Source organism: Primulina tabacum, chromosome 9, assembly GCF_025594145.1.
Source record: "Primulina tabacum isolate GXHZ01 chromosome 9, ASM2559414v2, whole genome shotgun sequence".
Lineage (NCBI taxonomy): Eukaryota > Viridiplantae > Streptophyta > Magnoliopsida > Lamiales > Gesneriaceae > Primulina > Primulina tabacum.
The window spans coordinates 28,078,167-28,093,363 of NC_134558.1; the positions used below are offsets into that span (position 1 = coordinate 28,078,167).

A 15,197-nucleotide genomic window follows, 5' to 3' on the forward strand; every position below is an offset into this window, starting at 1 on the left:
ATATCATTTTAGTTTTCAATCATATTATAAAAATTTAAAATTTTTATATCTATCCCTTGGATGCTTTCTATAACCAGAAAACTATTCCAAATTATTAGTTTTAGAGTATTCACGAAATGAAAATCAAATTATTTAATCGTCACATTACAAATTTTAATATTTTTATTCGGAAAAATAAAATAATTTTATGCTTAGAATGCAACATGAAATAAAAATAATAATTCATATATTTATAATTAATAAATAAATAAGATATTATATTAATTTTAAAAAGTTTATATATATTCATAGTAGAAAACCTAAGTTTTAGTGCTTTCCATCATTCCTCTTCTGCTCAGAACTAACTTCCAGAAATATCTGAGATCAAGTAAGCTGCGATCTCCTTCTTCAATTCATGAATGCTTCGTGCGTGTGAGGGATCGATAAAGTTATAGCAATTTGTCATTTTTAGTACGACAATGGCGCTGCAGATTTGTGATTCTTTGTTCTTGTTTGAGTATTAATAAAAATGTGATGTTTTTGGGTAGAATTGATTGATGACGAAAACGCAATTTTATTTTGTCCCACAAAAATGAGTTGTACGTTGTTTGGCAGATTGTGCTGTTTTGATTCTTTGCTGGTAATGAAGAATGACGCGTGATTTTGGGAAGACACTTTCTTTTTCTTTTGTTTTCTATGAACAATTTGTGGGAAGTGAATCTTTCTGCTGGCTTGGATTATGTGATTTTGTGTCGATTTTGTACCTCACACTATTTGTTGAGGGTCTAAATCTGTTATGTACTTGTAAGATGTCTAACATCATATAATTAGATTAAGTCCATGAGAGTGTATATACGGAATTGGATAATTCTCTTCACCTTTGGGTTAATTTTGAGTGAGAGTTATATACATAGACTTGAACAATCTTCCTTTAATTTTGAGAATTTTGAGGTGAGTTAGATCTAAATCTCAATTTTTAACATGGTATCAGAGAAAAGTTTCGATCCAGGCCCGACTCATTGTTATGTGTTGGACTAGCTATGTGTCACCCGATAATATTTTGTAAACTTTACGCTTTAGTTCATTTCTGAACGTGAGAGGCGTCTGTTATATGTCCCTTATTGGTTGGATTAAGTAATTGAGATTTGTATATATGGACTTGGATAAACTTTCCCTTGAGCTAGCTTTTAAGTTAAGTTAGGTTCAAGTTTCAATCTTAACAATACTTGTAAAAGATGCTCATTTTCTGGTTTTGTGAGGAAATTTGAGCTGTCATTGAAGTTTTTTTTATAGAAACTAGCACACTTCAGTCTGTGCCAAACTTTTAATACAATTGCTCTCAATAAAAGATTTCTAAATGCCCCTTTGGTTCATTCTACTATGGTTTATATATGCCTTGTTCCCCAATTAACAGTTAAAATAACAAACAAAACATGATTACAACTCAGTGTCGCGACTAACAATTATTCCCCTCCAAGTGACATAATCGCACAAAAAAGCGACATTGTTGATGTTTCCTCCCTCTTCTCTTCAACGTGTGTATTGATATTTTGGCTGGACTCTCTTGTGAATTGCTCCTGAACTTGGGCCATCTCAATAATTCCCTTGTTGGCCCAATCTCTAATTTGCTGGTCCACTAGTTCAGAGCCCATGTCAATTTCCATAATGTTATCACTCCTCTCGCCTACAAAAATGACCTTGTCCTCAAGGTCAAGCTCAGAATAGATGTAAGTATGTAACAGAGTTCATCAAAGTTTTCCCAGGTAGCATCTTCTGGGTAAGTTTGGGACCATTGAACTAATACTTGTTTAACAGGACAGCTTGCCATACTAACGACTCTAGTACCCAAAATAGCAAGTGGAACTTTAAGTGGTTGATTTTTTTATCTTGAATTCAGGTAATTGTTCAGCCTGCAGAGGTGCTTCACCTTTTAACAGTCGGAGCTGTTATACATGGAATGTTGGGTGAATGCGGCTATGGGTCCGGGGGGGAAAGAAAAGTTGGAGTTTATAAGCTTCTGGTCCTACCCTCACAGCCCCCAACACATCATGTAATTCATCAATCATTGGGATAAGAAATCTGCCCTTCACCGTAATGGCATTAAGAGCCATATAATCAACACAATCTCCAGGTGTCATCATTCTTTTTGACCAATAAAACTGAGGATAAGTACGGGCTTGTACTGGGGTGAACGTACCCCTGTGTTAGGAGTTTCTTGTCAAGGCTCTCCATTGTATCCTTCTGAAATACGGATACCGATAAGGATGGGCATTGATGGGAGAAGTGTCAGGTAATAAGTGAATGTGGTGATCCACCGAACGGTGAGGAGGAATGACTTTTGTTTCCTCGAAAACCATAAGAAATTGGTGCAGAAGCTGCTGTCCCTCAATAGGGATGCCCACTAGTCTACAACAGCTTGAGAAGGAGTGATTGTAGACTGACCCACCAAAGTATAACAGTCTGTAACATGAGAAGTGCCAAGCCACATGCACATTTGATGATAGGAGATGGACTGGGGAGCAGCAAGTTTATTACCGTGTAAACAAGTACGTTGCTCTTTCCAAGAGAATTCCATAGTGAGAACCTCGTGATCATGAAGACAAGGTCCCAACATCCGTAACCACTGCATGCTCAATACAACATCCAATCCCCAAATGGGTAAAACCAACAAATCAATGCAAAATTGTTGGCCTTGTAGTATCAATGGAACCTGAGGACAAAGCTTGTTGCACCATAATTTTTGTCCATTGCCCATGTGCGCACGGAATTGCTTGGCTATGCAAGTGTATCCAATTTGTTGATCAACCCCTTTTGTATAAAATTGTTGTTGCTCCCGTTTCAATCAAAATCTCAACAGGAACATTATGATGTGTATCCGTGATGCGAAAAGTACGGTGATTCAACGAGTTGGTAAGAGTATGAAAAATAACCTCGAGCTCTTCCTCCGGTTCCGTAACTCGTTGAGCCACAACCGTAGAATCAATTGAGTCACCAAGATCCTCAGCATCATCATACAGTAAAATCATAATCAGATTCTTGCATCGGTGATTGATATTGTACCTCGCATTGCAGCTAAAACATAAACTCTTTGCACGTTGTCTTGCCATTCTGCAGGAAATAGTTTGCGGAACAGGGCCTTTTGAGGTTGTGTCGGTGGTGGTGCTAGTGATTTGAAGGGCGGGTAAACTGCTATTGGTGCTGGTATGATCGTGGTAGGTGTTGTTGCAGGCTTATGAGACAGGAGTGCCATAAGGCTCGGGCCGATTCAAATCCTTATAGACCACAACTCGTAAATCCTCATTACTTTCCTCAAAGAGCTGAGCCTTGATCATTGCTTCTGAAAGAGAGTGAGGAGGACTAATGAATAGTTCTCTTTGGATCTCAGCTTTAAGTCCCCATATAAATAAATTCAGGAACATTGGTTCCGAGACCCCTACAATGTGATTCATTAATTCTTCAAAGTCAGAAGCAAGGAACACTGCTTGTTTGCAGTAACTTGGCAATGCGTCCCAACTGACCATCGTAGATCGATGATCCAAAGCGGTCCTTCAGAAAGACCAGAAACTGAAATCAATCCTTCAAGGAACCAGTGTACGATCCATACACTGATACCACTCAATGGCATCCCGTCAAAATGAGATGCACCCACCTGTAAACAAACCTTTGGGAGAACAGATAGAGGGAAAAGAACTTCTCGATCTTATAGGCCCGGTTATGCACATCTTCACCAATGAATTTTGGAACATCAAATTTAAATCCCTTGAGAGAAGAAGGGAAATCCACTACTCCATCACCCAGTTGCTTCTGACAAAACCCGTCAATTGTCGAAAATTCGCCCTTATCACCTGAGACTTCTTGAAGCTTATGCGACATTTGCCAAAAGCGAAAATCCATGGTAGCCATGCATTGCTCGAGCATCTTGGTGTAAGTAACGAGCTGGGTTTCCAAGTGCGCCTTGACATTGGATTCCAAGAGACGCACAGCCTCGGCAATGCCTTCATTCCTCATTGTGTGGTTGTCGGAAAGGAGAGATCAATGAGAGCGCCATTGATAGAAATTAGCACACTTTGAGTCTGAGCCAAACCCCTAATACAATTGCTCTCAATAAAAGATTTCTGAATACCCCTTTGGTTTATTCTACTATGCCTTATTATGCCTTGTTCATCAGACCCCAATTAACAGTAAAAATAACAACCAAAAGATGATTACAACTCAGTATTGTGACTAACAAGTATTCCCCTCCCTTCAAGTGATGTAATCGCTCATCCATGTAGGTTTGTTGTGCTTTCTGTTCGACATTGCTGATGATTCCTCCCTCTTCTCTTCCACACGTGTATCGATATTTTGGCTGGATTCTCTTGTGAGTTGCTCCTGGACTTGGGCCATCTCAATAATTCCCTTGTTGGCCCAATCTCTAATTTGCTGGTCCACTAGTTCTGAGCCCATGTCAATTTCCATAATGATATTATTTTTTCTGAAATTTCCTCAAGAATAAATGCTGTGAGAAAAAATCGTTGCTTCTCCATCCTCCTAAGCCCTTACAAAGGATTTGCTCCACCACGCCCACCACGAGCAAATACGAAGCCATTAGAGGGTCCACCACCGTCTCATGCAGCACAACCAACACCTTTTTTTAAATGTTTGACTCCTTGTTCATATTTCGTGTAGCTCTGATTTTGTACACTGCCGCATCTGCCTGGTTGCTCTATGGCAATGTCGCCATGGTGTCATTCTTACACAGCCTCCAAGATCTCTCCAGTTTTTTCCTTTTTTTAAACATATCTAGGAAATACATGGGGGAGGGTAATCGAGGACCTTGGGACTTATATCAGTCACTCCATATCACACCAACTAAAAACCCTTGGGACATACTCGGACGGGCATGTGATCTGTGCATTTTCTCTCCTTTGCTGTAATATTAAATTGATGAGCTTGTTTCTTTAATATATTTGTCGAACTTGTCATCTCTTTTTTGTTAGGATGATGCTTCGTGCTCTTCGAGCAATGTTCTTCGACGAAAGCATTCTCAAGGCTGTTTCTCGGCGACACACGTGTTTGGTGGCTTCGTCTATGCAGCCTCATATGCTTGCACGCCATGAATCAACATCTGCTGCCCGCATAGAAGAGCATGGTTTTGAAAGCACCACAATTTCTGATATTCTGACTGCTAAAGGGGAAAACGCAAATGGGTCCTGGCTTTGGTGCAAGACAGATGACACTGTTTATGATGCCGTGAAGTCTGTATGCATTTTTGCTCTTTAATTCTATGTTTGTTCATGGTCAATAGACATCATATATCTTTATACACTTATCACTTTGATTTTAAGTACTTCCTTTGCCTCAGTGGCCATAATTTGATGTGAGACACCCTGAATCACATGCATTGCAGATGACACAACACAATGTAGGAGCTTTATTGGTTGTCAAATCTGGGGAGCATAAGTCAATTGCTGGAATTGTCACAGAAAGAGGTAGATGCACTTCCTTCTAAACTGATTTCTGATGCCTCCCACTTTTGACTTGAATTAACTCACACAAAAATGATAGTCGTTTTAAAATTTACCTGCTTTTGATATCTGTAACCATATCTTCGACCTAAGTGTGTATGCTCGTTTAGCATGAGTATATATGTGGACACACACAAGTACATATGTGTATTTTTATGTATGTATTTATATATGTATTACCAGGTTCAGATTGATTGGTCATTGATTTTTCTCCTATCTTGCGAATATTGAGCACTATCATTTCCAGGTTGCCAGATGTATATTGGTCAGTAAATAGGCAATTTCTATCTGTTAATTGTACTCATATAATCTATAAATAATAAATTGCTTTGCACACACTATCAATTTATATATTCATATATATTATTTAATTTGTTATTTTCAGTGTTCGAAAAAGATAGGCGGTATGCGGGTGGCTACATACCCCCTAGCGCCTAGTCGCCTAGACGGTTTTTTAAATTAATTTTTGTAATATTTAGTAACATTATATATTAATATATTTAAATTTTATTTTATTTTTATTTTTGGAAATTACATCATTGTTTGATATATGTGTGGAGAATATAACTAATAAAAAAATAAGATGATTTTTTTAGGATATTAAATCATTGTTTAAATTAATTCAATATCATCATTGCGATTCTCCTCTTCTTCACGTGCAAAATCATGCTTGTGAAGTTTTCTCACTCGCAGATGAAGTTTGATGAGTTGAGACAAGCCAACAAATCACATTTTTTGTTGGTCTTTGGTTTTGGAGCTATAAAAAAATTACCTTTCCTTTTTTTAATTGAATTTTAAATTCAAATTAAAAGACAAAAACACTTTAAAAAAAACCGAAAAAACAAAAATAAAAATAAAAATAAAAGCCCTAACCGCCTAGGCTGGCTGACTAATCCTCGGCGGCCGCGTAGCCTGATTTTTAGAACTGTGGTTAGCTGCCTGACTAATCCTCGGCGGTCGTCTAGGCCGATTTTTAGATCAATGGTTGTTTTTCTAACCTCGTGTGTACATTTTACTAATATAAACTTTATTCTGTAAACTAAAATCCATGAATTAATGAATATATTATAAATTATCTTTAATTTCAAAATAAAATAATTAAAAAACAATCGCTGCTTGATCATGTCCTTGTAATAATTTCAATAATAAAAACTGTTTTTTGAGCATGACTCTAAAAGGTAAACGAGCACTTTTTTTTTGTTTCCGAACAAAATATTTTTTATTTTTAAGTAGACACCTATTTTCTTTCATCAAGAAACAAAAGAAACAGTTGTGCGATAAGAAAAAAACCAGAAACATAGACAAAAAATAGACACTTTTGCTCTCAAACAGAACCTTAAGGCCATTTTTAATTTTTACCCACATTTCACCACCTCTTCCACTGGATTAAACTAGTTTACTGAAAAGTTGATTGCATACGAAGAATTTGAATCTGGTTATCATAAGCTATTTTTTCTAACCTTTTCCATTGTTGTGATTTGCGATTTGCTGTTATCTCCGTGTCCCATTTGTTGATGTTTGTTACCCTCGGACCAGATTATCTGAGGAAAATGATTGTACAGGGAAGATCATCCAAAACAACTAAGGTTGGAGACATCATGACTGAAGAGGTATATCTGTAATGAGTTTCATACTTTCATTCAATTTTCATGTGATCATATGGGCTCATGGGCATGATCGATTGTCATTTGAATGTGAATTTTGTAAATTCCATAACCTTTTAACGTGCCTTTTTCAGAACAAGCTTATTACGGTAACACCAGATACCAAAGTCCTGAAGGCAATGGAACTCATGACCAGTAAAAACTTGATTTTTTTCACGTGAAAATTTATTAAGTATGTAAAGTGTTTCATCACCTTTTGGTATTCTTGATTGGCAGATAATCGGATCAGGCACATTCCAGTGGTTAATGAGAGTGGAATGATTGGTATGGTGTCGATTGGAGATGTGGTTCGTGCTGTGGTGGGCGAGCATCGTGATGAATTGAATCGCTTGAATGAATTTATAAAAGGTGGTTACTAGATGATGATGATAAGTGGTCGATGTTAAATTTCGAGTCTTGTAAATATATCATGATGCGTCCCATCTCTAGGATGATTAGAGATGAAGTCTGTTAATAAGATCAGCAAGAATAAAGTACTCGAAAGCTACTTGACTTTGTGTGTTTGTTGTCCAGCTTGGGTCTTTTGGACCTGGAATGCTTTAATTTGAGAAGGGTTTTCAGGGAAAAGAATTATAATGCTCTAGCGTTCCGAAATTGAAAATAATCCAAGAACCCTCCCCTTCTTCAAACTCCGATTCGTATTTGGGTTCAAGAGGGTTCCTAGATGGGTTGGGCAAGGTTTTTCAGGGAAAAGAATTATAATGAGAGTAATATGAGAACCTCTTGCTTGCGGGTAGTTGGTAGATTTGATTTAATGTATCTATAGTTGTTTTTTGATATAACAATGGGGTGGGGTTTTTGTTTTAGCATCAGATCGAACACCACTACGGTGTTGGCTTCTATGCTTTGATTGGTTACGTTTTTAGTTGCTAATGTTTTTTTTTTTTAAAAAAATATATAACTATAATTTTTCTTTTTATTTTATATTTCCTCTATTTGAACACATGTATCAATTTATATTAAGAAAATGATTTTTTGGAAAATTGTAAGTCATACTACTTATAAACATTTTGATAAAGAAAATGTTTACACATGCCTAGATATCCTTCAAGGACGGAACTAGTAATTTTCACTGGGAAGGGCATGATGAGTCAATGAATTGAAGCCCACGAATAACAACGCCAAATTACGAGGGGCAAACTCGGGCTGTCCCCCGGATTTCTACATCCATGTCGTTCTTCATACGGAGGTTTTGGCACAATTGGCTCCTATCTAATGTTGCCCGAGCTCAGAAACATTCGATCACATATTTTTATGGGACTTATTGCAAGTCGCTATTGGTCTTTCTTTGCTCCGATTTTTGAGATAATGTTGTATGATTTTCTTGCAATCAAGATACAACAAATATTTAAAATTTTTAAAGAATTTTTAGTTTTGACAATCAAAACCGGACTTTATTGCGTATATCTATACCTATTATGTTTAGAAGATTTACCTTTCGTGATCTAATCACGTGGCTCTAACTGTTCTAGTGTTTAGGAGGATAACCTCCCCAAATACAAAAAATATATACGTGTTTTGAGTGCGTGGAGAAAGAGAGACACAATAAGCATCTCTTTTCAACTTCCATGAATTCACGCCTTTCATCATACTTAGGTTTTTATGGTAAATGAATTCAAGCATAAACAAATTAAGGTTACACCTGAACGAGTTCTCTACCAAATTTCATCCTTTATTCGTCTAGCTTATGCGGTCGCATCCGATCTACTCACTGACTTAGATGTATTGGAGCTGCTGGATATTTTTTTTCTCGGGTTTCTTGGTGGGTGTGTTTTAAGACTCGCACAGTATGTTAGCTGAAGCACATGTAGCTACAATAATTTTGCTCTCATTTAGATATGAGTTACATAAATAAATAAAAAAACTATTTGTTAGCATCAAAAATAAATTTAGAAAGGGGTGATTAAATTTATCTCAAGTTTTTTCGGTTGGGTTAGGAACATTGAAAAATTTGTTCTTGTCAGTTGGGTTCTCAGTAAGTCAATCAGCGTGAACTTGTGTGGAAGTAGGCTTACTGAAACTGGTTGAACAAATAATTTATCAAGAAGGCCAATAAGGAAGGTGACTGAAAAGTAAATAAACACAAGGTTGTTTTTGGATGTTTGGATATTCCAAAATTCCCATGTCACCCATACTTCTTGCGGAATGTTTGCACTAAAAGATTTTAGTAATTACAAGTAATTTGAAATCACCCAATTTAGTAGACTTAATAATGTCTAACTGAAACTGTAAGTAAAAACTTCAATCTAGATATTTTGAGCAGTAAGACTTCTCACTCTCAATTACTCAAATTTCTCAGAGAAATTCTAGACACAAATTTGACTCTCAAAATGATCAGATAATGATTTATCAGTATGTGGTGACTATTTCAGTTTGGCTCTCGGAAAGATATTTACTGAGAAAATCTGTTTTATTTGATAATCAAAAAGTGTAACTGTCTAACATAGAGCTTGTTCAATTAATCTATTTATAGCTTCAATCTACAAACATAATAAAACCACATGCTTTTTTTAAAGTAGATCATACATACTTAAACTTGAACGTACATACATAAACTTAGACGTGCCATTGTTTCATAAACATACTTGCATCATACATACTTGAGCATACATAAACATCATCATTTTGCGTAGAGATATGTTTCAAAGCAAGTGACTCATACATAAATGCGTCTGATCAGACTAAACCACAGTACTGGGTTGGCAGGGATGTCCACTACCACATACATGAGATCCCCCAGTCATGCTTTACCGGGTGGATTGGTCCCTGGTCATACTTTACTGCTTTCCAATCCTGATCTAAACACGGTCATGCTTTACCGGGGTGGAGAGGTCCCCGACCATGTTCAGCGGCTTCCAAACCCGTTCATATTTGGTCACAAGACAATTAGCATATTCACTCGGTTGTGCTCGAAAATCTTCAAAAAAAAAACACATTTTTTACAAAGTTTGAGCAGTCATACGAAAATGATCATAACTCACTCATTTCTTTTTCGAAAATTACGAATTTATTGTCAGATCGAAGATATCGAAAATTACTGCGTTTTATATGTTGAAAGTTTTTTCAGAAAACCGATCAAAAATTCGCAGGATTCGAAATGACATCAGATTCGGTTTTTGAGATCTAAAAACTTTCAAAAATCGTTCCATACGTTTTTGCTCAAACCTTTGCATGAAACTTTAAAGTAATAATGAAATAAACTCTAACCATGGAATAATTATGCATTAAATGAATAAAAAATCATTAAACACGTATTTTAAAATAAAACCCTAGATTGCATGCATTCAGGTTACGCAGTTTAAATTTCCTGGAACTTACATGGAGATGGATGCAGTGTCAATCTCTATGGTTGTAAAAATGAAAAGACGGGAATATGAGTTTCCAGTGAAAGAGGATGATGATCCTTTGGTAGGTTTTGACAGTGTAGAAACTTTCACTAGTGGTAAGCTGGACAGTGAGGCGTCAATACAAGAGGTGAGCACTCAAGACGCAATGCCAAAAAGTCAAGAGGTTGAGATAACTATAGTGGAAACTCCAGCCAGAGTTTCATCAACTCATGCTGTTGATAGTCCCTCTACGGAACCATTTGCCACCACTTAAGTTGTTCCCAACCAAACCAGCCAAATGTCAATATCCCAACGTTTTAACAATTGTTTGGGTATTCAGACAATCCATCCGCGGACCCACTCCTCTAAAATATACAAGTTGGCGGATCAGCCTATGCATCCCCTACTCCATCTCATATCTAGAATCTACTAGAAATTCCATTCACGTCTGTGAATGATGTGATAAAATCTTTGTCTCGGTTTGACTTTGAACGGGTTCAACTGGAGCCCGAACCATTGGAGAAAATGGATGGGCTATAGCCAGAAGCAGAAGTTCTCACTTTTCCAATCATCACTCAAGCCGATGAAAAAATAACACGTGGATGATGATTTTTCTCCTAAAAAACTAACTGGTGGATAACTTGTAATTCAGACTGCTTCTTCAGAGCCACAACTAATACTTCCTGATTAACTCAAGCCGCTTCTTCTTCATCTCCTCACACTTTATTCGAGACAGATGACTGACCGACGATTTCGGTTGGGAATAAATCTAATAAGCGGACTAGGTCAAGTAATAGTATTTGGAGATGAGTCCAGGTATCGTACCCACAGAGATCGATGTTTAATTACTAGAATATGAATTATTTTTCCTAATTCAAGCTAATAAAATTCAAATAATGGGAGATAAATTAATTAAAACTAAATAACACGATTTAAATAAATTAACTAAAGCAAAACTAATCCAAACTATTAATTTAGACGAAAATTCAAATTATTTAAAAACGACTAAGGCGCACAACGGTACCGAGACAATTTATAATCTACGTGTCAAATTCATATTCAATAAATTAATTATTTAATTCACGACGGAATTCCCAAAATTATTTATTAAACGATTCCTCGAATTAATAAACCTAATTAAATCTAACAGTCCAATTATTTCTAACTGAATTTAATTAGATTCAACCGCATTAGATTGCTGTGAAATTTCAGTTTTTCAACCTAAAGTCGCACACTAAAATCGAATACTATTTCTAGTCAATTTAACCATGTGTTGATTGATGTGTGAAGCAAATATTAATCTATCGCCTTCCGGTTTTAGATTAACCAACAAATATTCTATTTAATTGGCCAGATTAAAAGAACACGTGATAAACGACATCAATCAATGAATAAAATAAATAATCTAATTGAATTAAACTCAAAACATCAAAAATAATATGTCTCGACCCTATCATGGCCTTAGTCTATAAAAATCTACTCCATAAACTTAAAATAAAATTCAAAAGCAGTGTTTAAAGTCAATGGAGAAAACATAGTTAAGAAGGAATGAAAGAGATTCTTGTAATTTGTAGCATGTGTGAGGAATTCCTCCTGCTTCTGCTCTTCTTCCGCGCTGGTGCTACTTCACAGTAGCTTTTTGTTCTGATCTTCCTCTCCTTCCTTCCGTCTTCAGTGCTTCTGCTCTCTTTCTTTCACTATGTGTTACGGCGCAGCCCCTTGTACGCTTCTTTTATCCTCCTCCATGGGCCTCTTTCTCCAAATCTTTTTAAAGGCACATCTCAAATAAAAAGAAGTGTAGATAAGATCTTTATCAATATTTACATAGATTTTTCAAGATTTCAATATCATCAAGGAATAAAAAATATTTTATTTCCTTTTTTTTATATTTTTTCTTTGAAGTCTTGTAAATTCATCTTTTATTCCAAATTTAATCATTTTTCTCTTTTATTCAAATCTACAATTATTATTCAATTAAGCACATAATTAGGGATAAAAAATATTAGATAAGGGCAAATATTATTAAATCAAATCCCTAAAATCTTTTCAAGATTTGGCCTTATCAATCCCCCCACACTTAGCCTTTGTTCGTTCTCGAGCAAATCAAAAGAATAAAAATATTATGAAGGAATATTCAATGATTCACCACACAAAATGACACAATCAACACTTTTCAACATACCAAATTCCGTCACACTCAATCAAAAGATCACACTTTGAAAATCGTAAAATTCACTTTCGTTGCAACTTTAAAACTCAAGCATTCACTAGAAAAGATCAAGATAATGAGACGTGTGTAGTGTGGAAGTCAAAACTCATATTCCTCAAAGGTGTTTTAGTTCAAGGAATGCTTATATTTTCTGATTTTTTTTTCATATAAAGAAACTCTCCATAAACTTATTTTTCATATCTTTCTCCACTAAATGTTGGAGGAATATGACCCGGTCAATAGGTCTTTTAAGCTTATAACGTTAGGCCACGGCTCACGGCTACAATAAAGGTAGGGAATTCAAAAAGAGAGAAAATAAACAAGTTAATCATATAGCGCACTCTTTCATCTCTTATCTTCCTTCCCTTATGGAATTTCATCATTCATTCACCTAACTTTTTCATCTTCCTTGTACTTTCATTCATATTCCCCCATATTTTTTTCGATCTTCAACAACATTCCCTTTTAGGTTTTTTCAATCACCACATCATACAACGTTCAATCCTCCTTTTTTTATAATTATATATATCTTTTCATCAACTCCTTTCTCATTCTTCATGAATTTTTTTTTCGAACTCCTCCAATTTTTCTTATCAATCAGCACACGAGAGTTATTGAAAATTTTAAAGCGCTAAAAGGGGTTTATTTCTCTCAAAATTAAGGTAGATGAATATTGTATATGCTAAAATTGGGTAGTTGATGTGGGATTTTGAAGGAATACGAATGGTGGCTAATTGTATGTCTTTGACACACTCCATTCGATTTATTAGGCTCAAAAGGGATACTAGGGATATAAATGATGCATTGGGTAGGCTCGAAAGGCTCAAACGGTCCAAAGATCGCCTAAATCATCCCTTAGTCATTCTCCTCCGTATCTTGGCCTCGAAAGATAATCAGACAAGTTCTAGATTGTTTCTTTTCTTTCTATTTTTTTTTCATTTTTTTTATGAGCTCGCCTTTTACCAATTCACGATTAATTCATATAAGTATGACCTAAATGTGCATAGATTATGTCTCAAAATATGATACAAAACTAGTTTGTGCTCAAATCCTTCGGGTACAACTACAGATCATCTCAATCAATTCTAGGTGTGATGTAATTTCTTGAGTGTTCAAAAATCTAGAAAGTCAATTAGTGTATCATGTAATCACTAGTGTGGTTTCTCAAAGAATAACCAAAAAAAAAAATTTCATGCTCGAGGATTAATCATTGAAGCGTATGCTAAGTGTTGTTTAATAATTCTCCCCACACTTTAGATTTACACTGCCCTCAGTGTCATGCCATTCAAAAAGAATATAAAAGTTGGATGCAGAATAGCAAGAGAACACTTCCCTGACAGTGTTGCTTTAAATTCCATGGACTGTTACATGGGGATGGTAGAATTCCTCAGTGCTGGAAATTTTTTATTTCAACAGTTTAGCTTTTCCAGAATCTAAATCATATTCCTTCATTCCAATATTCCCTACACACACCAAAATCACAGAGAATTAACCTAATAGAGTAAAAAATAAAAAAATAAAATGAAACGAAATAAAATAAATCACTGGGTTGCCTCCCAGCAAGCGCTAAATTTCTTGTCTATAGCTAGACAACTCCCTTTATGGATTATGTTGGATCGTGCAAAGGAGTACTCGGCTCCTCTTGCTCCACAATTCCTTCATGAAAAATTTTCAGTCGATGTCCATTCACCTTAAAGGGATTTCCAGATTCTCCACGGATTTCTACAACACCAAAGGGAAAAACTTCAGTAACAGTAAAAGGCCCGGACCATTTGGAACGAAGTTTACCTGGCATGAGTTTCAAACGAGAGTTATAAAGAAGAACTTTTTGTCCAGACTCAAATTCCCTGTGCACAATCCTTGCATCATGCCACTTCTTTGTCTTTTCCTTGTAGATTTTTGCATTCTCATATGCATCAGGACGAAATTCCTCCAGCTCATTGAGTTGTAGAAGACGCTGATAACCTGTAGCTTGCACATCAAAGTTCAAAAATTTAGTAGCCCATAATGCCCTATGCTCTAATTCAACAGGAAGGTGACAAGCTTTTCCATAGACCAAACGAAAAGGGGAAGTTCCTATAGGGGTTTTGAATGCTGTTCTATATGCCCACAACGCATCATCCAATTTACTAGCACATTCCTTCCTCGAAGATCCAACGGTCTTCTCAAGAATTTTCTTAATCTCCCTATTTGACACTTCTACTTGACCACTAGTTTGAGGATGATAAGGTGTTGCCACCTTGTGCGTGACCCCATATTTAGCCAAAAGAGATTCAAAATTGCGATTACAAAAATGTGTTCCCCCATCGCTAATAATGGCTCTAGGTGTGCCAAATCTTGCAAAAATATTTTTCTTTAAAAATTGGATCACAACCTTAGAGTCATTGGTTCTACAAGCACTTGCTTCCACCCACTTGGATATGTAATCCACAGCCACCAAAATATATTTATTTCCTAAGGAATCTGGAAATGGCCCCATGAAATCAATTCCCCACACATCAAACAATTCACA

At 36.1% G+C, this 15,197-nt stretch overlaps 1 protein-coding gene across 1 annotated transcript; it reads left to right on the top strand.

The window, feature by feature from the left end:
* The first annotated feature begins 276 nt into the window (after positions 1-276).
* Positions 277-7,720, top strand: LOC142555098 (CBS domain-containing protein CBSX3, mitochondrial-like). Its single transcript, XM_075665768.1, has 6 exons — positions 277-367; positions 4,959-5,220; positions 5,369-5,450; positions 7,023-7,096; positions 7,225-7,285; positions 7,367-7,720. Exons 2-6 carry the CDS (start codon positions 4,960-4,962, stop codon positions 7,507-7,509), a joined length of 621 nt encoding a protein of 206 aa, XP_075521883.1. The 5' UTR covers positions 277-367; position 4,959; the 3' UTR covers positions 7,510-7,720.
* The last annotated feature ends 7,477 nt before the right edge of the window (positions 7,721-15,197 follow it).